The sequence below is a fragment of the Rattus norvegicus genome, chromosome 3 (assembly GCF_021556685.1).
Source record: "Rattus norvegicus strain SHRSP/BbbUtx chromosome 3, alternate assembly SHRSP_T2T, whole genome shotgun sequence".
NCBI lineage: Eukaryota > Metazoa > Chordata > Mammalia > Rodentia > Muridae > Rattus > Rattus norvegicus.
The window spans coordinates 48,954,561-48,976,316 of NC_141536.1; the positions used below are offsets into that span (position 1 = coordinate 48,954,561).

A 21,756-nucleotide genomic window follows, 5' to 3' on the forward strand; every position below is an offset into this window, starting at 1 on the left:
GTTCAAATCATTTATCACTGAGTGTGAATCTTAACTGGAGAGAGGCTTACTGAGTGTTCTCAATCAATTTTGAGGATGGAATACTGTAATATTTACAAACAAGTAGGATTTGGAGTCAGTATCAGGGCTTCAGCCAGGAAACAAGTCATTTATTGTCTTGGGAACTTCAGCCTTCTCATGTACAAAAAGTAAGCACATTAACCACAAAAAGTATCTATGTCAGAAAGGGACTGGGTTACCCAAATGACATCATGCATGTACAACAGAGTAAGGCCTAGCACCCCATACATACTACACAGACATCAGCTGGCACTACTACAATAGATGTCTACTTTCAGGCTGTGAATATCATTTTGTAAATAAGAAAATAATAGGTACTGAGGTGAGAGAGGGGGGTATCAATATGAAATGGTCACATTTAAATCTTCTCTCTTTGGTGAGAGCGGAAATAGACTCCTACTAGAATCTGTCTTAGAATCAACTCTAAAACTCAACAGTACTTGTGTTCTGCACTCGAGCTTGGGTTATGCATATGTCAGGCATACTGCCTGAAAATCCCCACTGTCACTTCAGCACACCATGAAGGACTCCAGTAATAATTAAGGCTCAACACTGGTCTGTTACTTCTTGGCAATGAGTAGATAAATGTGCATATAGCATAGACACTTGAACAATTTCATAAACATGCCTAATTAGAAAGAACTGCTTAACATTCTTTAGTTTTGGTATCAAAATTCATTTCCTTCAGTCAAATTATGGCAGAACATTTAAAAGAAGGGGTGAGATTTAATTATTTTTAAGTCTGAAGGGTTCTCAAACCAGGAAAAAAAAAAGGTTTCTAACTCCCTAGGAGAACCTGCCTTGGGTAATCATTAGCTACTCAGTTCTTTGCTCTAGTTAACGTCACTGATAAGGCTGGGCACTATTAGTAAGTCCTATACCTGAAACAAGAACACACTCCCACAAACTTTATGACCTGTGAAAAGGGAAATATTACAAGAAAAAATAGACATGCTGGTGAAAGAACATGGTAAGGTCAGATGGGAACACATGGTAGACACCATCTGAATCCACGCCCAGATTAGCACTCGCTTACTCAAATGACATGACATCTAACAAAAGGCAGAAGGAGTAGTGTGCCCAGCAGTGCTGAGGACTGGTGCTGGAGGTGTTAGTAGTTTACATATTAACACGGGTGCACCATAACACGGGCAGTGAAATCAGTAAATCTTCCATGAACCAGTAAGAAGACAGGGGAGGGAGAAAGTCGTCCTAAAGAACAGAAACAGTACAGCCCAACTGTGATCATGTTGCTAAATGTTCTATTAGGAAATCTAGGATTGTATCTGCTTTTAAGAATATTCTCACGTTTAGGGAGTGGTGGGTTTAGGGAGGATTTAACCACTTGAAATGATCTTTTATCTTAAAATACACTTTCTTCTTCTAGGAAAGACTAACATTATGCTCAGCTAACCTTTTGGACAGCATAACATCTATTAAATATCTTATGATTGACATCAGACTTATGCAAATAGACCAAGAATATGTCCCAACTTCATGTATGACTGATGGTTGAGCTTTAACTCTTGGTGGAAGATCCCTAAGTTAATTCTACAACTTAGACACACAAGCTGGCTTTCAATGTCATTATTTTGGAGATAATTATGTTATTAACTAATGGAATATAGAAATGTGAGATACTGGATTTGCAAAGTAGGTAAGCTCTGTAAGCAAGGTTTTTTTTTTTTCCTGTAACAAAATCAATATAACTGCAAGTGAAACATGAGCAATGATGAAAGTGAGGAGTTTAAAAAAGGGGAGGGGGGAATTAGAGGAAGGACTGAAAGAGTTGAAGGCTCTTGCAACTCCCTAAGAGCAACAATGCCAACCAACCAGAGCTCCCAGGGAGTAAACAACTACCCAAAGTCTACACATGGACTGACCCAGGGCTCCAACTGCATATGTAGGAGAGGATGGCCTTGTTGGGGCACCAGTGGAAGGGGAAGCCCTTGGTCCTGCCAAGGTTGGACCCCCAGTGCAGGGGAATGTGAGGAGGGCGGTAAGTGGGGCGGATGGGGGAAACACCCACATGGGGGAGGGGTAAGGGAGGGGGGCTTATGGACAGGAAACAGGGAAAGGGAATAACATTTGAAATGAAAGTAAAGAAATATATCTAGTTAAAAAAAGAATCAAAAACAAAAAGGACAGTTGTATATTCTAAAACACACTGGTCATCCTTTTGAGGTTTTGCTGTTTATTTTCTCATGCGTAATTGTTACAGCTGTATGAACACATGCAAAGAGAACTGGCCTTACACTGGATGGAGACATGTGCCACTTGTTTGTCACTGAAGCAGTTGAAAAACGAACTATTTCCAGGTAAAATAGGGAAAAGCTTTTGCCAAAGGCTCTTTTGATTTTGATTCTTCTGACAGAAACTCTCAGCTCTCTATTACATCTCCTCTGGGTAAGGGGAGAACCTAAAACTTGATAGCGCACAGGATCCATTCTCTTATTTTCTAGTTAAGGCCGTATTAAGAGTCCGCCTTGATAGCATGGAAAGTCTTACTCAGGTTACATATCCCAGTGAAGGGGTGGGGAAGCAGAGGTGACCCATCAAGTACCAGCAGCTGTGCTGAGCAGGAGGAGACAGGAGACCTCAGCCACAGGGCCTGCAGTTCTTCAACTACATGTGAGAGCGGTCATCTCCTCTGCCGATGTTAGCACCACTCCTATCGTTAGTCTGAAGTAAGTACTGTGATAGGAGCCAGTAAGTTAGAGTTAGATCATCTAGCAGTTTGAGCCATGCTAGCTTGTGACTTTTTGTTCCTAATTAAAGTTAAGGCCCTCCAGGGAGTCACGAGGTTTGTATCAAGTGTCTTGTACAAAATTCATTATTAGTTAATAGTGACACGTATACCCTCCAGCTAATAAGCTCAGTAAACCCATTTTCCCCACACTCTAAGCCTTCCATTTCTTTGTAGCAGCACAAGGTGCTTGTGTGGATTCCTGTGTTATAGTAAGTGCAGACAGGAAGATGCCAGGTATTAATTCTTCAATGTTACTATCATATTTTGGGTGTCAGGAATCATTCGATAGGAGCGGCCATCATGACCTGGTGACCACCGTCCAAAGGTCCACACTACAGAGAGCTTCATCAGGTAGAAGCCAGACTTACTTAGTTTTGCAATGTAAGAGCTGGAAGGTTCTGGAAAATTGAGTTGCAAAATTTTATTCCTCAGAGGGAAGAACACAGCAATGCAGAAGTTCACTGAGTATGGAAAGTTGATGGAAAGAAAACAGCAGAGAATCAAAACACCACAGACTATCTAGGAGAGCCCACGATGACACAAGACACGTGGAGGGTTTAGTGGCTTCCCATTTACATCCACACTGGCTGTGTGTGTGTGTGTGTGTGTGTGTGTGTGTGTGTGTGTGTGTCTGTGTGCACTGTTTCCATGTGTGTGTGTGCGCACATGCAAAGAAAAAAAGACAAATTTTAAAGCTTATGCTATGCCTTTGCCAGACCTGTACATCCGTCTTCTGGAGACAAATCAGCATTTACCTCAGTCCTACCCACCCATCACTCACTGAAATACATTTATATAATCAAGGCTATTAGTAACAATCTTGGCTTTATCCTTTTAAGCCCAAAGAGAACTGAGCCCAGCAGTCCACCATATATGGACAAGAAAGTAGAGCCTAGGATCCAAAGTAAACAAGAAGAGATGTGACTGTCATGGTTCCCGTAATCCTCACACACTGGACAGACATGTTTCTAGGGACAGGTGAGGAGAACATCTTACAGGTTAGCTGAGCTTAGAACCCATGCCAATGACAAGCAGCAACCAAAATAATAGACTGGGGGCATTCCGGTTCAGCCCAGACATGAAGCCAAACCTGGAAAGCAAGCTTGGTCATATATGCACCCTCCCGACACACGTATAACCACGGCTATGCTTCCTCTGACCCGGCTTCTGTCAGTGCATGCTGCTGACTAGAGAAGGGCAACTCTACTCAGGCAGCATCCAACACTGAACTAGGACAGAGGCTATGTCAGCCTTGGACCTGTGACTTCCGTGTTCTGCTATGACCTCAGTGTAAAGCCAAAGGCGACATCAGCTTTTTGCTCACGGATAGACAAAGAAGAGAACCATGTATTCAATCAACAAGTGGTAAAGCTCTTCTTCTTTGAATATTCTTCTCCTTTAATGCATAAAGCATAATCAGCAGGTCCCTTTACTTTTGGGTTTGAAGCAGTATTGACAGAGGGCTTGGCTGTAGATTAACGGAGTGCTGTTTGCAGAGCTTGGCCTGAAATATGAAAACTAAACACAGAAGCAGGCACCACTGCTTTAATGGCTGTAATAAACCTTAGAAAAGTTACAACAGAATGACGTGCGCTATGCACGGCAAAGACTAAAGATTATACTGTGCTGGTACTTTTCTCAGATGCATTAATCCACTCATAGCTTTGGAAGCAGGGCCAGATGTACTCATATATCAAGCTGCAACTGCCATGGTAACCACAGTTTCTAGGCAACTGTAGAACTATGTGTGAGGTCCACTTTCCATACAATGAATACAAGAGGAGAGCGGAAGAAAAAAAAGTGTTACATGACAAAAAAAGAAAGAAAGAAAGAAAGAAAGAAAGAAAGAAAGAAAGAAAGAAAGAAAAGAAAATCAGAAAGAGCAATATTTCTTAATGAGTACAAAGACATAATCTATTACAACGGGGAATACAACCTTAATTTGTCTGCATAAAATAAGTGGAAAAAATTCACCAAGTGAAATAAAAACAATGTTTATTTACTTGGTGGGTATATATCATCTGCTTTCAAACCAAACTATGTAGGAAAATAAAAACGATAAAACTGTGCAAAAGAGGCACGCGAAGCATTCCTAAAACATTGAGTCAGCCATTGAAAAACGAATACTCTGGGTATTAAGTTTCACTTGCACAATATTAGATGGCAAGACGTCTCAGTTTCTCAATATTTGAATGTTTTCTGTGGCAGCACACACATCGAGACCAAATGAAATGCTCAGTAGAGATTAGCCCTTTACTGTGCTTCCCGACCCAAACCTACCCCAAGGAGGTTACACACCATGCCAGCGGCTGGGGAAAGTTATTTACTGTTGTATGCCGGGAATTCTAAGCCATAAAGCTACACCAAATGGGTGAGTCAAAAATTCTCCCAAGGTTTGTGAGTTCTACGGGTTGGGATTTCCAACAATTTCTTTTATAACTCTTATAACTCTCCAGTTGAAACATGAATAAGACTAAAAGGCCAACTCATGGAGAAAAGGCCATCCTCTGACTACTGATTTTGCTACATGTGTCCCCAACAGACAGCAAATGGCTATAGGACTCCGATTTCTGTCCTTAGTCTTAATCTCAAGAGTTGTCAATGTCATTTTGCTGGCAATCTTATGCATATGGTTACGAGCATTCCATATAGGAATACAGTTACTGTTCCCATATATAAAACAAAACAAAAAGGCTGAATACCGTATACGTTGTAACACAGAGGAGATTTTTAAATCACTAGAAAATGTCTGTTTGACAACATGTTCAAATAATGCTAAAAAAAATTGGTAGAAAATTTCTGACTGGAAATTAATTTTGAAACGAACACTTTCACAGACTATAATACATTCCCCTATACAGAGAAAATGGCACGGGGCTGAAAATTATGGCAAAGTGTACAGGAAAATTTAGGGACACAAGAAAGATGGGTTTAGCTCTGAAATGGAGCTCCCGTGAAACTTCTCCTTTAGATGGAATGTTAGACGCAGAAATTCCACACGGGTCTGAGAACTTGGATCTTTAATGGACCACTTTCGGGAAGAGCACACACAACAACTGTCAAAATCGGGTGAAAGTCAGCAGCCAGCTATGTGAATAATTCCACTGTACGTTCCAAAAATCACTACCCAAATATCACAGCTTGCCAAGGTTGAGAAATGCCCTAGAAGAATGAGGCAAGTTGTCAAACACAGACAGCCAAAAGTGGAAGAGACATAGGCAACGCTTTCTTCGTTCCAAAAACAGGTACGTTTAAAGTTAGCACTGACTACAGTGGATCACAAGACCAGTGACTGCTTTAAAGGGAACCAAAATGAACCGAAGCTTAAAATGAATACATTGTTGATCATAAACATTTTTCATATTACTAATATTTAATTTTTATAGTTTACTGTTCAGTCTATTTGCCAAACAAAATAAGAAATGTATAACATAATATAACCATTTCAACCTTTTATTATTATTTTTTTTTTAGGGTAAAACTGAAAAGATTACATGCCGACTGCCAGTTGAACCAGCTATCTTTTCCCCAATGGATGGTTTTAGCTCCTCTGTCAAAGATCAAGTGACCATAGAGGTGTGGAGATATTTCTGGGTCTTCTATTCTATTCCATCGATCTACCAGCCTGTCTGTGTACCACTACCATACAGTTTTTATCACTATTGCTCGGTAATATAGCTTAAGATCAGGGATAGTGAATCCCCCAGAAGTTCTTTTATTGTTGAGAATAGTTTTCACTATCCTAGATTTTTTATTTATTCCAAATTAATTTGCAAATTGCTCAAATTCTATGAAGAACTGAGTTGGAATTTTGATAGGGATTATACTAAATCTGTAGATTGCTTTTGGCAAGATGGCCATTTTTAGTATGTTAATCCTGCCAATCCATGAGCATGGGTGATCTTTCCATCTTCTGAGGTCTTAGTAGATTTCTTTCTTCAGAGACTTGAAGTTCTTTCACTTGTTTGGGTAGAGTCACACAAAGGTATTTTATATTATTTGTGACTATTGTTAAGGGTGTTGTTTCCCCAATTTCTTTCTCTGCCTGTTTATCCTTTGAGAAAAGGAAGGCTACTGATTTGTCTGAGTTAATTTTATATCCAGTCACTTTGCCGAAGTTGTTTATCAGTCTTAGGGGTTCTCTGGTGGAACTTTTGGGGTCACTTAAGTATACTATCATATCATCTACAAACAGTGATATTCTGACTTCTTCCTTTCCAATTTGTATCCCCCTTTGACCTCCTTTTGTTGTCCAACTGCTCGGGCTAGGACTTCGAGTACTATATTGAATAAGTAGGGAGAGAGTGGGCAGCCTTGTCTAGTCCCTGATTTTAGTGGGATTGCTTCAAGTTTCTCTCCATTTAGTTTGATGTTGGCTACTGGTGGCTGTTTACTGCTTTTACTATGTTTAGGTATGGGCCTTGAATTCCTGATCTTTCTAGGACTTTTATCATGAATTGAATTGAATTTTGTCAAATGCTTTCTCAGCATCTTAGGAGATGGAATGCAAATTGATCCATTCTTATCTCCTTGTACAAAGCTTAAGTCCAAGTGGATCAAGGACCTCCACATAAAACCAGATACACTGAAACTACTAGAAGAGAAAGTGGGGAAGAGTCTCAAACACATGGGCATTGAGGAAAATTTCCTGAACAGAATACCAATGGCTTATGCTCTAAGATCAACAATCGACAACTGGGATCTCATAAAATTGCAAAGCTTCTGTAAGGCAAAGGACACTGTCAGTAAGTCAAAACAGCAACCAACAGATTGGAAAAAGATCTTTACCAATCCTACAATTAGACTCCAGAGTAACCCTATTAAAAATGGGGAACAGAGGTAAACAAAGAATTCTCAACTGAGTAATATTGAATGGCCAAGAAGTACCTAAAGAAATGTTCAACATCCTTAGAAATGCAAATCAAAACAACCCTGAGATTCCACCTCATGCCAGTCAGAATGGTTAAGATCAAAAACTCAGGTAACAGCAGATGCTGGCTAGGTTGTAGAGAAAGAAGAACACTCCTCCATTGTTGGTGGGATTGCAAGTTGGTACAACCACTCTGGAAATCAGTCTGAAGGTTCCTTGGAAGACTGGACATAGTAATACCTGAGAACTCAACTATAACACTCCTGGGCATATACCCAAAAAATGTTCCAACATATAACAAGGCCATATGCTCCACTATGTTCATAGCAGACTTATTTATAGTATCCAGAAGCTGGAAAGAACCCAGATGTCCTTCAACAGAGGAATGGATACAGAAAATTTTGTACATTTATACAATGGAGCACTATTCAGCTATTAAAAACAATGACTTCATGAAATTCATAGGCAAATGGATGGAACTAGAAAATATCATCCTGAGTGAGGTAACCCAGTCACAAAAGAACACACATGGTAAAAGCTCGGAATACCCAAGATACAATTCACAGACCACATGAAGCTCAAGAAGAAGGAAGACCAAAGTGTGGATGCTTCAGACCTTCTTAGAAGGGGGAACAAAATATTCATGGAGGTAGAGGGTGGGAGGGACATGGGAGGGGAAGAGGAGGGGGAGGGGAGAAAAGGGGGAGCAGGATCAGGTATGGGAGGAGACAGGGATGATATACAGAGGGTCAGGAATTTGAACAGAGGTGTGTAGCAATGGGGGATGGGGAACTGGTGATAGTTACCAGCAAGTCCCAGATGCCAGGAAGGCAAGAGGCTCCCAGGACCCAATAGGGATGACATTAGCTGAAATGCCCAACAAAGGGGAGGGAGAACCTGTAGAGACCATATCCAGAGATTAGGCAAGGTCCCCAGTTGGGGGGTGGGGGCCACCTACTCATCTCCAAATTTTTAACTCAGAATTGTTCCTGTCTAAAGGAAACGTGAACACAAAGTGTGGAGCACAGACTGAAGGAAAGGCCATCCAGAGAGAAACTGCCCCACCTGGGGATCCATTCCATATACAGATACCAAATCCAGACACTATTGCTGATGCCAAGAAGTACTTGCTGACAGGAGCCTGATATAGCTGTCTCCTGAAAGGCTGCCAGAGTCTGACAAAGACAGAGGTGGATGCTCACAGCCAACCATTGGACTGAGCATGGAGACCCTAATAGAGAAGTTAGATAAAGGGCTGAAGGAGCTGAAGGGGTTTGCGATCCCATAAAACAAACAAACAAACAAACAAACAATATATCAACCAACCAGATCCCTAGAGCTTCCAAGGACTAAACCACCAACCAAAGAGTACACATGCAGGGACCCATGACTCCAGCTGCATATGTAGCAAAAGATGGCATCGTCTAGCATCATTGGAAGGAGAAGCCCTGGGTCCTGGGAAAGTTAGATGCCCCAGTGTAGGGGAATGCCAGGGAAGGGAGGTGGGAGTGGGTGGGTGGGTGAACACCCTCATAGAAGCAGGGGGCAGGGGGAATGGGATAGGGTGCTTCCAGAGGAGAAACTGGGAAAGGGGATAGCATTTGAAATGGAAAGAAATAGAATATCCAATTTAAAAAAAGAAAACTGAAACGATTAGAATGCTGTACTGTTAAACAGCGCACCCTTGTGGTCTCTGTTGCATTACAAGCAATAGCAGCTTGAGTCATAGATATTTTCCTTTCATTATGTTTACATATTTCATTGTTATTACTTTCAGTGACTAAAAAAATTAGTAAATAAAGTTAGCTAAAATTCTCAACTAAATTGTTCAAGGCGGTGTATAATGCTTAATTATAATTAGTATTTTCATTTAAAATTGCAAACAAAATAGCAACAAAAATAAGTAACATTCATTCATAAACACGTGTTCTGCTGAGCTTCATGAACATTCGAATATAAAAAGTATCAGTTCAAGAGTTAACTGTACATAAATATACTATACAATACAGGTACAGAGAAATTAAAACACACAAGTCAATTCAGAGTAATGATTACTCTCTTCAGAACAGTCTTCTTTAGGCAGTTCAGAGAAGAGGAATGAATCAACCCTGTTGAAGTGGGAGAGCAGGAGACAGAGGTGCCATCATTCCTTTCTGGGGGACTTCACTTGATCAACAATAACTAGTGTCCTGCTTAGAACCAGAAAGATTCCTGAAACTGATAAGGTACAGTGGTTTGTAAGGGAAAGTATGATATCAACAGATGACCTTGGGACCCCCAAAAAATATGATCGCCAGTATAGTTTCTGTCCTGGGAAATGTGAAATAACAAATATAAATGTGGTAGTTGGCCGCAGAGAACAGCATGAAGACTTTAAGCTGTTCCTCTTCTGTCTGTACTCTGGTTTTCTTTGGGTAATGACTGGAGCACAAGGAAGGGGAGATGCTGTGCATGCAACTAAATGAAGGTTGGGCCTCTAACAGAAGTCACAAGAATAAGACAAAATGAACACCAAGATGGCTACGAACTCTTTGGTAAAATCCAGAGTAGCCCATCCTCATGCAAGGTGAGTCAGGAAGTATGCACGGGTTCAGATTTAACAGCAAGAGTATTAAGACTGGAAACATAAAATGGACATGTCAGTTGCCAAGAAGTGTTATAAAAAGTCACAATGGCTTCAAACAGGGTTCTAACAGCCAGAACTCTGAAATGGAAACACTCGGAGCGTCACGCTGTCCTTGAAGGACTCTCCCTACCTGCTGCATTCTCCGGTGGCTTCCAGTGCTCCCGTATGGCAGAACACGCACCCAGCTTGGCCCGGGGCTGCACATGACTTTCATGTCTGTCTTCATGCAATACGGCTGTACCAATCATCTTATAAGGACCTCAGTCTTTGCACTAGAGCCCAGCTTAAAGAAAAGATGGTCGCACCTCCAAACTTAAATCTGTACACACTCTCTATTTCTAAATCCTATTTACAAGTATTAGGGCTTCGACAGAGGGGGACATATACAGACAAGCAAAACAGAAGTGGGCTTCCAGAGAACTCCACTTCTTATTCCCAGATAAGTAATAGAAGGAAATGCCAGCGGTGGGTCTCCAAACAGGAACAATGGGGACAGGTGAGGAGCCAGGGCCCTATCAATAAAATACTCACACAAGAGGCCATTTCGTGAACTCTTAAGTCTTAGGATCTGCATGCTTGTTACATTAGGGCCTGAAGACAAGTCTTGGGGGAGCTATAGTTACGATCCATTCACAAAGTCAAAGACAAAACAAACAAAACAAGCCAAATGACAGATGTCCTTTCATAAAGAGTGTGATAAACAGACTTAAGACTACAGATTCTAGTACGGTTAGTTCAGTAAAGAAAACGGGTAATGGAGAAAGTAGTAGAATAGAAAGAAAGAGGGGGCGGAGGGAGAGGGAGAGGAGAGGGTGGAGGGAAGCAGGCAGCAAGGGAAGGGGTAGGGAGGAGGGAGGGTGGGGGTGAAAAAGGAAACAGAAAACTGGTAAGTTATAAGGAGACTATCAAGATGAATGAAGAGTTAAAAATGAAGGGTGTCCAGCCACATGAAATCTGGCTGGGTCTAAAACGTGTGGAGATGCCTAGGAAGAAGGCATGTGTTTCTGAGTAGTGTATATGAGCAGACACAGGCAGACAAACAGAAGCCCAGCTTAATCATTAAGGATTTTGGGTAATGAATAAATAAAACATGGTCCTTCAGCGTCTCTAGGGAAAAACAAATAATTCTGGTTCCTGTTGAACAATACATCAAAGAACTCCCCAGATGTCCAGATCAAAAGACAAAATAATCAGAAAATTGCATAAAGATGTGTAATATGCCAAAGGCAATATTAAAAAAAATCATTTAACACAGGACACGAAGTGGTCACAGAGCAGAGGATGAGAATCAGAAGAACCAGCTTTTCATGAGGTCGCTGGTGGCATGGCTTGGGCTTCCAAGAGGCAGACAGGAGAGAGATGATGTAGAGTCCTTGGGAATTGAAGCACACAGAAAGCTACTGGGATGGCTTCAGTGAGGACTGTTGGAACAGTGATAACGTCTATCCAAAGACAAGAACAGTTGGTAGCTATGTGAGGGGGCAGCTTACATTCTTACAGTTCAGTTCTAAGGTAATTAAAATAGAAAATAATCTTTGGAGGGTTATTGTTCATAGGAAGAAGTAGAAAGGGGCCATGCACACAAAAAGGAGGCCTTTGAGACCAGCTTTGTCCTGTCTTCCCCACTTAGTTTCTGTCTGGTTCTCACTCAGGCCCAAGCACGCTGTATCCTTGACATTCTGGAATCTGAACAGAGTTTTTCCACCCAACTGTTGTACGCCCACACGCATTTATGACTGAACACAAAGACTGCCTTTTCTGTGAAGCGTCACCCACCTACAGGATGGATGGATACCTTGGAAGTTTGTCAGCAAATGATTCTCTCAGTGGAGAAAGAAATCACCCTTCTGTTTTGTAAGATGAGATTTTTTTTTTAATGGCATAGCATTAACATGGATAAGAAAAATACTGAGTTTTTAAAGTGTTCACTTCTCTACTTGAGTTGCTGGCCACCCAGAGGGGTAATAGAATCCTTTAACTTCTAGAAGAACTCTACTCAGTGTCTAAATATCTCAAAATACGTTATTTTCAACGTCATCCAAACTATCTCACCTAAGCATGAGCATGTTATGGTCAATCTCATTTACCCAAATCTTACTTATGCTCCACCTGGCTAAGGCAAGGAATGTCTAGATAGTTTTAGACAAATGGATCCTGACAACAAGGTATATTCAGGGAAACTTTCGTATTAAATGTTTTTATTTTAAGCTGAGGTGGTCTAATGAGGTGGCTTGGCTGGTAAAGGGGCAGAGGCCTTCCACCAAGCCTAATGACTTGACTTCAATCTCTCGAGCATTCATGCATTGCTCTCTAACCTCTACATGGGACCCACACTCATGCCCACACTAAAGTAAATAAATGTTCTTTGTTTCTTTTTTGTAAATTGAGATAATGGTTTCCTAGAACATTCCCTCTGGATGGACACGTTCTATTAAAAGGCTTGTTTTACAAATGGCATTGGCAGATCCAGTAGGCAGCAGGATTCTCCCTGGGGAAACCTCAGAAGATGCCAGAGGTTAGAAACGTAAGAATAGAACATACAGAGCTATAAGGTTGTTGAAAATGTATATGCTCAAAATATGCATTTAATTCCTCATACATGCAACTGATGGCTGGGATGAAGTAAAGTGTGACAAAATGTATATATCCTGTATTACCTGAGGATGACAGCTTCTTAAAACTGACATCTGTTCAAGAAACAGCAAAGGTATCTCTCACTCATCAGTAACAGTTCTCCTGAGTACGTATTTTTTTCTTTAAGATTTATTTATTTTATGTATGTGAGTACATTGTCACTGTCTTCAGACACACCAGAAGAGGGCATCAGATCCCATTTCAGATGGTTGTGAGCCACCATGTGGTCGCTGGGAATTGAACTCAGGACCTCTGGAAGAGCAGTCAGTGCTCTTAACCTCTGAGCCGTCTCTCCAGCCCCCCTCCCCCCAGTACATATTAATAACTGTTTCTTCCTCGGGAGTCTATGTGGGAAGAGACAAGTTAGATACAGAAAATAACAGATGCCTTCTCAGAGCAAACTGTGAAACAAAGCAAACCCAGCACACCTTATCCGTGTCGTCCACACTGGTGGATCTCTCCACACAAGAAGCACGCCTCTCCTGGCCTTGAGCAGCACCCTGGGATGTGGGCATGGGTGGCAGAGGGGCACGCCTCTTCTTGGGTGCATCGGAGGGCAGCGTGTTGGAAATGTAGGGTTTGGAAATGGTGTTGGACCTCGTAAAAGACGGACGGTGCTTGCTCACTAGTGGGGTCGCAGGAGCGCTGGCAGTCTAACAGAAAAATCAAAAGACAATACACCGGTTTATGGTCAAAATGAAAATCCACTCTAAAAACACTTGTTAGGGATCTTAAAATACTGCATGAAAATGCCTTACTTGCTCTCGTTTTTTCTTACTGCGTTGGAAAAAGCTGAAAATCCCTTTGTTTTCTTTCTCCTTCACAATGTCCGGGTTGTGTGATATTTGGCAGGACTCTGAAAAAACACGAAGAAACAATTTACTTTTTGTTCTCGGATGGAACGCTCATTTCTAATGTTTCTTTTCTAACCTCCCTTTCAGAAGATTTTCTGGTGATGACCATCACCCATTACAGCCACTGTGCAAGGCACCATATACATTCCTCAAAGCAGCAAACAGACACGGTTACCATTTTAGATGAGAATGAAGTGAAGCTTAAGGAAGCTAAGACACACAGCCAGGGCCAGGAGGCACGGCTAGACAGGGAACTCAACTTCTTAGGTACTGTGTAATTACCAGCATTTCAAATGCAAAGCGAGAAGTCTGCGTCGCAGTGACACATGAGGCTTGTCCCTTTGTTTATTTCAGCTATAATTTTGTCAGAGCTAAACAGCCATGAAGTATTTCACTCTCGAAAACCACGAGCCGTTATAATTACTGCTGCAACTCTCTCTGCCCCCATGCATCTAAACAAATTCCGCATGGAAAATGCCTTAGGAAAAATCTGATCTGTACTGAATGCATACGGATTTCTTTCCTTGCCATCATTTCTGATGGAAACTCACAATAATGATTATTTATAAAGCACTTTAGAAAGCATTTACAAAGAGGTATTGGGTGTCACAAATACTCCTAAGATGGCTTAATGTATATGGGGGTTGGACATGGGCATAAGATGTACATATACATATACATATGCATATATATATACACACACACATATATACATACACACACACACACACACACACACATATACACATACATACACTAGGCAATTCTTTTTCAGGGACTTGAGTTTCCACAGCTTTTGGAACCCTCAAGGGTTCACAATCAATCTCCCCCAGGCACTGAGGGAAGACTGTCTCACCAAGTATTGTCTCTTAAATGCTATCTGTTTAACCTAGAAGTTCTAGTGGTTTCATAATTACCAAGCGCTCTATATATTAATAGTGCTACAATTGGACTTTAGTTAGAATGGCGACTGCAAAACTTTAAGGCTCTGTTTCTAATCTTTCTTTAAAATAAAAAACCTGTTTCCTCATATCAACAAAGGGATCAATAACCAAGGTCAAAGCCAGCATCTAAGCCGCTGTGTCCCAAGCACACTTCCAATCCGGTCTCCCACTAAAAGGAACATGAGAGCTGTGCATTCGTTTATTTCTTGTTTGTATAAAGCAATGAGCTACAAACAAGTCAGTGTGCAAGCTACTGGGAGTCATACTGAAGGACTGAGGGACCATCCTATGGTGGTTTCTATTGACAAAAATCATCACCGTTGTGATGTCATAAGAGTAACTCTATTGAAAGGTATCAGGTGAGCTGGAGGAACTGAGTTCAGATTCCCTGAACCCACATACAGCTAGATGTGAGAACACACATCTGTAACTCTAGTGTTCTTATGATGTGTTGGGAAGCAGACAGGAGAACCGATGTCGGCCTGTGGGCCCTCTAGCTGGCAGGCACATTAAGAAAGAGACCCTGTCTCAAACGTGGTAGAAAGCAAGGACCAATATCCTGTCTGCTCCATGCATGTCAGAGCACACACAACCCCGTCCAGGAATCCTACCATGACCCACACATTTATACACACGAGATTTAAAACAAGCACCTGGTGGCTGAAAGGAGGATTGCCTAAGACTGACATTCTTTTTAGCTCCTTGTTAAGATGCTCACGGCAGACGCTGCTGATTACCGATGTTATTAAAGTATCTGTAAGTGGAAGTGCAAGCCATGCTACTTAAGAAAGGTGTTTTGTTTTCCTGGAGCAGGGATCTCTCTGTGGAGCTCAGGGTGGCCTTACAGCTCCGGGCTTATGCAATCCCTCCTCCTTCACCTCCTGAGGAGCTCGGACTACAGACAAACATTATCGAGCTCCTATGAAGTATTCTTGCCACAAATTATCTCACCCAAACCTGTCAAGTCTCTAGATTTATAGTCAGTTGAATAAAGAATAGATAAGTAGGTGAAGTTATACCCACAGGGTTCATGGGACCAAGAGCGAAAGAAAAAAAACTATTGGATGGCTCGTGAGACAAAGAACCTTGTGTCTTCAGTTAAAAAAAAATTATAAATTCAAAGAAGGAGAGACAAGGACTAAACTGTGAAAATATTTTTTCCACAAAGAAACATGAGAATTTTTATGCAAATCATTGTGCAATTTCAATGATAGTAGAAACAAAGCACTTCACGTAAAAAATAGAGAGAACCTGGGCAGCACAAGAGAGCTGACCTTGGTGGTAGGGGCATAGGTGAACCTGCCTAAAGGCCATAAGTGTGGGAGAGCTAGCCCTCTCAACTGTCCTGTTGTCTGCCTTGTAGTGACGTGGGTGAGGGAGAAATGCTCCCCAACCCTTGTTACCAATGGTAGGCAGGAGAGCTGGCCCCAGGTCATGAGAGACAGAGCTGACTCCCCACCTACTGTAGCACCCAGAAGACTGGCTAGGTAAAAGCCTGGGCAGCATGGTAGAGCTGGCACTGATGTGGGGGTTGCAGATGAGCCAGCCCCAATAGCATGAGTAAGGAAGGGCGGAAGAGTCCACCTTGCTTCTTGTCTGCTGGGTGGTAGTGCAGACGAGGAAGAGACGCCTTCCTCCCCTTCCTCATCTCTATGGCAGGCAGGAAAGCTGGCCCAGTGTCATAAGAGTGGCAGAACTGGCCATGTCCCTCACTGGTGGCAACACTCAGGAGAACGGGCTCTGAACATAACCTAGGCAGCACGGTAGAGCTGGCCCTGGTAGAAGGACCTGCTAGTAAGGGCATGGGAGCACGAGAGCTCACAGGATGATGAGCTCACATCTCAGGCCCAGAGCCAGGGCTTTGCGTTGGCCCACCCCAACATCTACGCCACAGATGGACTGCTAGAGGGCATGAACGGGCAGACCCTACAGCTCTAAAACTATAGGATCTCCATGACAGGGCAACAACAGGATATCTGAGAGGAGTCCAGTGAGGATCCAGCTTTGATAGTGTAGCAGAAGTCAGAGGCCTCGTACCAGGCCAACAAGTCATTTTATTAAACATTTCCAAGAAAAGAAGTGTGGACAAGCGGATATAATATAGGACACACTCTGACGCTCTAGAGCTTCCACAGTGATTTCTTTTCTCTGTTGGTGGTGATGTTGCCCAGCTGGAGGGAGGGTACAAGGGAAAAGGGAGATGATTGAGATTGGTGTGCTTGATGTAACATTCACAAAGAACTAGTAAATGTTTTTTTTTTTAATTGAAAGAAAACCTACATGGGACTTAGAAATAAATGTACAATCTTAAGTGCTTTTAAAATGTGTTTATAAACAACATATGTCAATGTAGAGACCACTGTAGGGACACAAAAGAGTGTACTTGCTGGGTTTTGGTTTTCTTTGGGTTGTTTTGTTGTGGTGGTGGTTTTGGTTTGGTTGTTTTTTAATCAATTTGGCACAAGCTACAATCTTCTCAAAAGAGGTAACCTCTTTTAGAAAAGGCCTCTCTCCATCAGATTGCCTGTAGGTAGATCTGTGGGACATTCTTTTTAAAATAATAATTGATGTGGGCTCAGCCTCCCGTGGGGGAGGGTCCAGTCTCCTGTGGCTGGGGCAACCCCAGGGTAGGTGATCTCAGGTTGTGTGAGAAAGTAGGCTGAGGAGGCAATGGCCCCTCCTTCCATTTGTTTCTAAGTTCCTCCTCTGCTACAATTCCTTAATAAGCCTCCCTTAATGATAGACTGTGATCGGGATATGCTAGGCAAATAAAACTTCCCCTTCTCAAGTTGCTTTTGGTCACGGTGTTTTAACACAGCCAAAAAAAAGAAAAACAGGGCAGATAGTTAACATCAAAACTCTTATTAGTGCAACCCGTCACAGTTAACATTGTAAAGGAAAACTGTATTTCACATAATAACACTTCAATAACTCAAACATTAAACAGGAAGTACCCATTGCACACGGGCCTTCCTAAGGCCGACCTGGAACACTGAGGACATAGAGCTTCAAGGCTAAAAGTTTTTCATTCACTTTATTTTTGAGAACAACTATGTGAAAGAAGAAATAAAAGCTTCATCCTGAGCTATTTTTCCCAACTGGCACATATTAGTTACAAATGTGTAAAAAAAAAAAAAAAAATCAGCATTCCATTCACATTTAAGTAATCAAGTGACCTGAGATTTGAATAATGTGCAAACTCATAGATTCCTTCAGTAAATGTCACCAGAATATGTCGAAAGATGCTTTCCCCCCTCCACACTATGTCGGTGTCAGCCCTCTTCAATTAAAATCTTGTGTGTAGATCGCTAAGTGTCAGAGTTAAACACTAAGATGAGTACAAACCTGCCTTCATTGAGAGAATCAGCTCAAGCACTGTAGCTTCCTGATTCTAGATGAGAAAGTCACGGCAACACAAAGTCTACTGGCTTCTGATGACATCTGGCCATAGCCAGGGATAAAAGCAAGTATGGTTTGGACAGCCCTGCTGGACTCTGACACTGTAAAATGAGCTCTCTTGATCCCACAACTCTTATCTCCGAAGGTTCTGCTTATAGCATTTAAGTCTCTGGAAAAACCAGCTTCAGGTAAGGCCAGAGAAGACGTTAGACATCAATGGGTTAAACACCTTAAAGTGGAGCCTAAGAAGATCATGGAATGTGCTTGGGACCAAGCAAAGTACAAGCATGTTTCTGGAGTGAAGCAAAGACCATTTGTTCTCATTGCTTGACTCATTACAGAAGGAGAATCATAAAGCTATTTTCTCTAAAAGCTTGCAACCTCGGCTTAACAGTCAAGGTACCCTCAGATTTAAAGAACCTGGTTTCTGATTCTCTACCAGGGTATATTTTAAGATGACAGGAATTTTTAACTCCTTTGATTAGGCTAGCCTGTGATAGCCACTAAATCAACATATACTTGCTCCTGCAAGCTCAATCAGAAGAACCTGGCAACATGTAACATGTACTTTAATAGGGCAGTAATGAATAGACAAATCTGTAGAGGAGTTTTAATCCAGCAACATGGTTGTTAGTACACACCTTTAATCCCAAACAATGTATGTAAGGTTAGGTTTTAGAAGAAAACAGCTATTGTTACAAGTAAAGTCTAACTGAGGGGCAGACAAAGTGATGAATCAGAGAAACATTTGACAGAATGAGTCAGAGATAAGATACACCCAACTCTTATGAGAACTGACAAGAGAAGCTATTTAAGAGCAGAACAGGGAGAGAGAGAGGGAGAGACAGAGAAAAAGGGAGGGAGGGAAGGAAGGGAGGAGGGAAGAGAAAGAGTAAGAAACAGAGAGACAGAGACAAAGAGATAGAGACAGACGGACAGACAGGTTCAGTTCAGCCAGTCAGCACAGGAGGGAGTGCAGTGGCGTTGAGTTCATTGTGAGTTCGTGCACTTTATTACAGGTCAGCAAAGATAGTTCAAAAGCCAGAGAATGAGAAGGAGCTAGAAGATTAGAACAGACTGCCAGAGTTAGTTTGAGGCCAAGCAGAGCAATTTAGCAAGAAGCTGAGAAAAGCCAGATTGAATCAGTCAGCTTGGAGAGGAGTTTGAGCAGAACAGCTGAGTCAAACCAGCCAGTAAGAGGACAAAGATCTAGACACAGTGAGCTTACGCAGCACTAAGCCTCAGAGATGACGATTATATCAGGTGAATAAAAGCTACCTTTACACAGATTAGTAATGGAGGAGAAAAAGAGTCCTAGATTCTATTATTGAATACTTTTAACCAAATTTCCTATGAAAATAATATATATTTGTTACAAACTATGCATCTACAGAAATAATTATACTTAAAGAAATATGAGGGGTTGGGGATTTAGCTCAGTGGTAGAGCGCTTGCCGAGGTCCCCTGCTCCAAAAAAAAAAAAAAAAAAAGAAAAAAGAAAAATATGAAAACTTGCTCCCAGCCCAACCACTCAGAGCTAATCACTATTAAACATTTTATAGATTTCCTTTCAGAGGTTTCATGTAAAAGATATTTTTACATACAGTATCAAATGCCCTTATAAGCTTTTAAACCTAATAATTGTAACATAAAATTTTTATGTCATTACAAAATTCAGACAAAATCTAAATGGTGGGGAAAAAATGTTGTGATAAAACTGAGAGTGCTACCTTTCCCAGTAGCTGCTCACTGAGAATAAGTTCAATCCCGTCCACAGCATTGCCAAAGTATTCCTACCAAGATCATTTCCTTTTATATGAAGTAACAAACCCTGTTTCCCACACTTTAGCCTGGTTATTATTTTCTGTATTGTTTTTAGCATTTGGGATTATTTTTCTCCTATGGAGCTCAGGTTGGCCTTGAATGTGGAATCCTCTTGCCCTGCCTCCCCGAGTGCTAGAATTGTGGATCTACTCCCAGGTCTAGAATGATATCATTTATCAGTGTTCTATTGAAATGAAATTAGTATAATTCACGCCAGAAATCAAAGAAGGTAAAACCTTTAAATTTTTTTTAAGGAAATAAAGCCCCAAGATTTTTCTAAGTTAAAATCTCTTACAGAATGCATGTGTTAGTAATGTTAAAAAGTAAGATTAGAATCTCAATTTTAATCTTCCCAATTTCTTGTTATAATTTACAGGTTTTTTTTTTTAATTCTTGGATCTTACCTTGGAAAGATGACTTACTGAAGGCAGTAACAGAGGGGGCTACAGCAAGAGGGAGTAAAAAAGGGAAAATGACCGTGATGATTGATGTCTGTTAACTATTAACTATCACTGAGTCAAAACAGTCGTCCGTGAATTACACTATACCACAACCTCAGAATAATGTCTGAAATTCTCTTTGCGGTGTGCTTTAACTGTCTCCTCCATAAAACCCTGATTTCCCCCAATGAATGAGATTGACACTGAATATTTAGGTGTAACTAGTCTTTGGAACACCAAAAAAAAAAAAAAAAATCAATCTCACTTGATATCCCCACATTTTAACACATCTTTTTTGGTATGAATAAAAACTCTGCAATCTAGAAAATTTTTGGAAGTATTCCTGATTCATTTTATATACAGGATTACTTTGGATGCTCACCCATGTTGACCTCAGAAAAGAATTTGGCAAAAGAAAACCAAACCAAACTAAACCAAACAAAACAAAACAAAACAAAAAAACACTTCAATCTTGAGTGATAACGAAGCCTCCTGCAAAGTCTTCATAAACTTAACTGCTGCTTCAGGAGGACAGTGAGAGGCTTGCAAAGCCAAGGTAGATACTGACTTTGTTTAAATCCAAAAGGCACAAGAAATTCAGTTACATTCCTCCCCAAAACCTGGACAAGGCGGCCCAAACCTGTCATCCTAAACTACTGAAATCAGCTAAGACAGGAGGACTCCTTGAGTTCAGAGGTTCAAGCCCAAGCTTGGCATCCTGATGAGACCCCAAAACATAAAAACAAAAGAGGAATAAAAAAAGTACGAAGCTACCAAAGGAATTCCTAGGTTGACAGAATAATATAAAATATGACTAACAGCTAAAAAGACTGACTCTTCTTTCCATTACAATAACTATTATCAGGTTAAATTGTACACCTGGCTTGATTTACTTATTTCAATTCAATGTTTTTTTATTATTTCCATTAGGATGTATTTATTTCTATCTGTACGATTGATCCATTAAATCCTTGGCATTATAAAGTTGGGAGCACACACACACACACACACACACACCGACTGATGGGGAAAAGTCCACTTACCTCTGCTGATATCCATGGCATATAACTCTCTTAGTCCCAGGTCATTAAGAGACTTTGTGAGGTCGAGGGGCTCCTGAGCCTGGTAATCCTTCAACAACACTGTATGCAATGGATCAAACTCACATTTACTGCATATAATGGGAGCAAGGTCTTGAAGCGGTGAGTGGGGACTAACTCTCACTATGGTCTTCTGTGTCTTCTTAAAATTGATCACTACTCTCACAGTTTTCTGAAATGTAAATTATGATAAGCAGTTACAACATTATTTATTTTCTAAAATAAAATTTCCACAGTGGCATCTAGAATGATATCT

At 41.1% G+C, this 21,756-nt stretch overlaps 1 protein-coding gene and 1 long non-coding RNA gene across 18 annotated transcripts in view; one reads left to right on the top strand and one right to left on the bottom strand.

Annotated features, from left to right (window-relative positions):
* Window positions 1–21,756, bottom strand: part of Cobll1 (cordon-bleu WH2 repeat protein-like 1) — a 160,303-nt gene that overhangs the window by 36,129 nt on the left and 102,418 nt on the right. For 9 of the 17 annotated variants that reach the window (XM_087651676.1, XM_087651675.1, XM_087651672.1 and 6 more), the window contains 3 exon segments: window positions 21,444–21,672; window positions 13,698–13,795; window positions 13,368–13,592 (listed from right to left, as the gene is read on the bottom strand). In XM_087651676.1, coding sequence (XP_087507802.1) covers window positions 13,368–13,592; window positions 13,698–13,795; window positions 21,444–21,672 — 552 coding nt within the window. 17 annotated transcript variants of the gene reach the window in all.
* LOC120101557 (uncharacterized) lies at window positions 1,448–13,031 on the top strand. The gene is made up of 4 exons (XR_015683534.1): window positions 1,448–1,717; window positions 2,282–2,378; window positions 6,284–6,385; window positions 11,958–13,031. It is a non-coding gene; the product is annotated as an uncharacterized LOC120101557 (long non-coding RNA).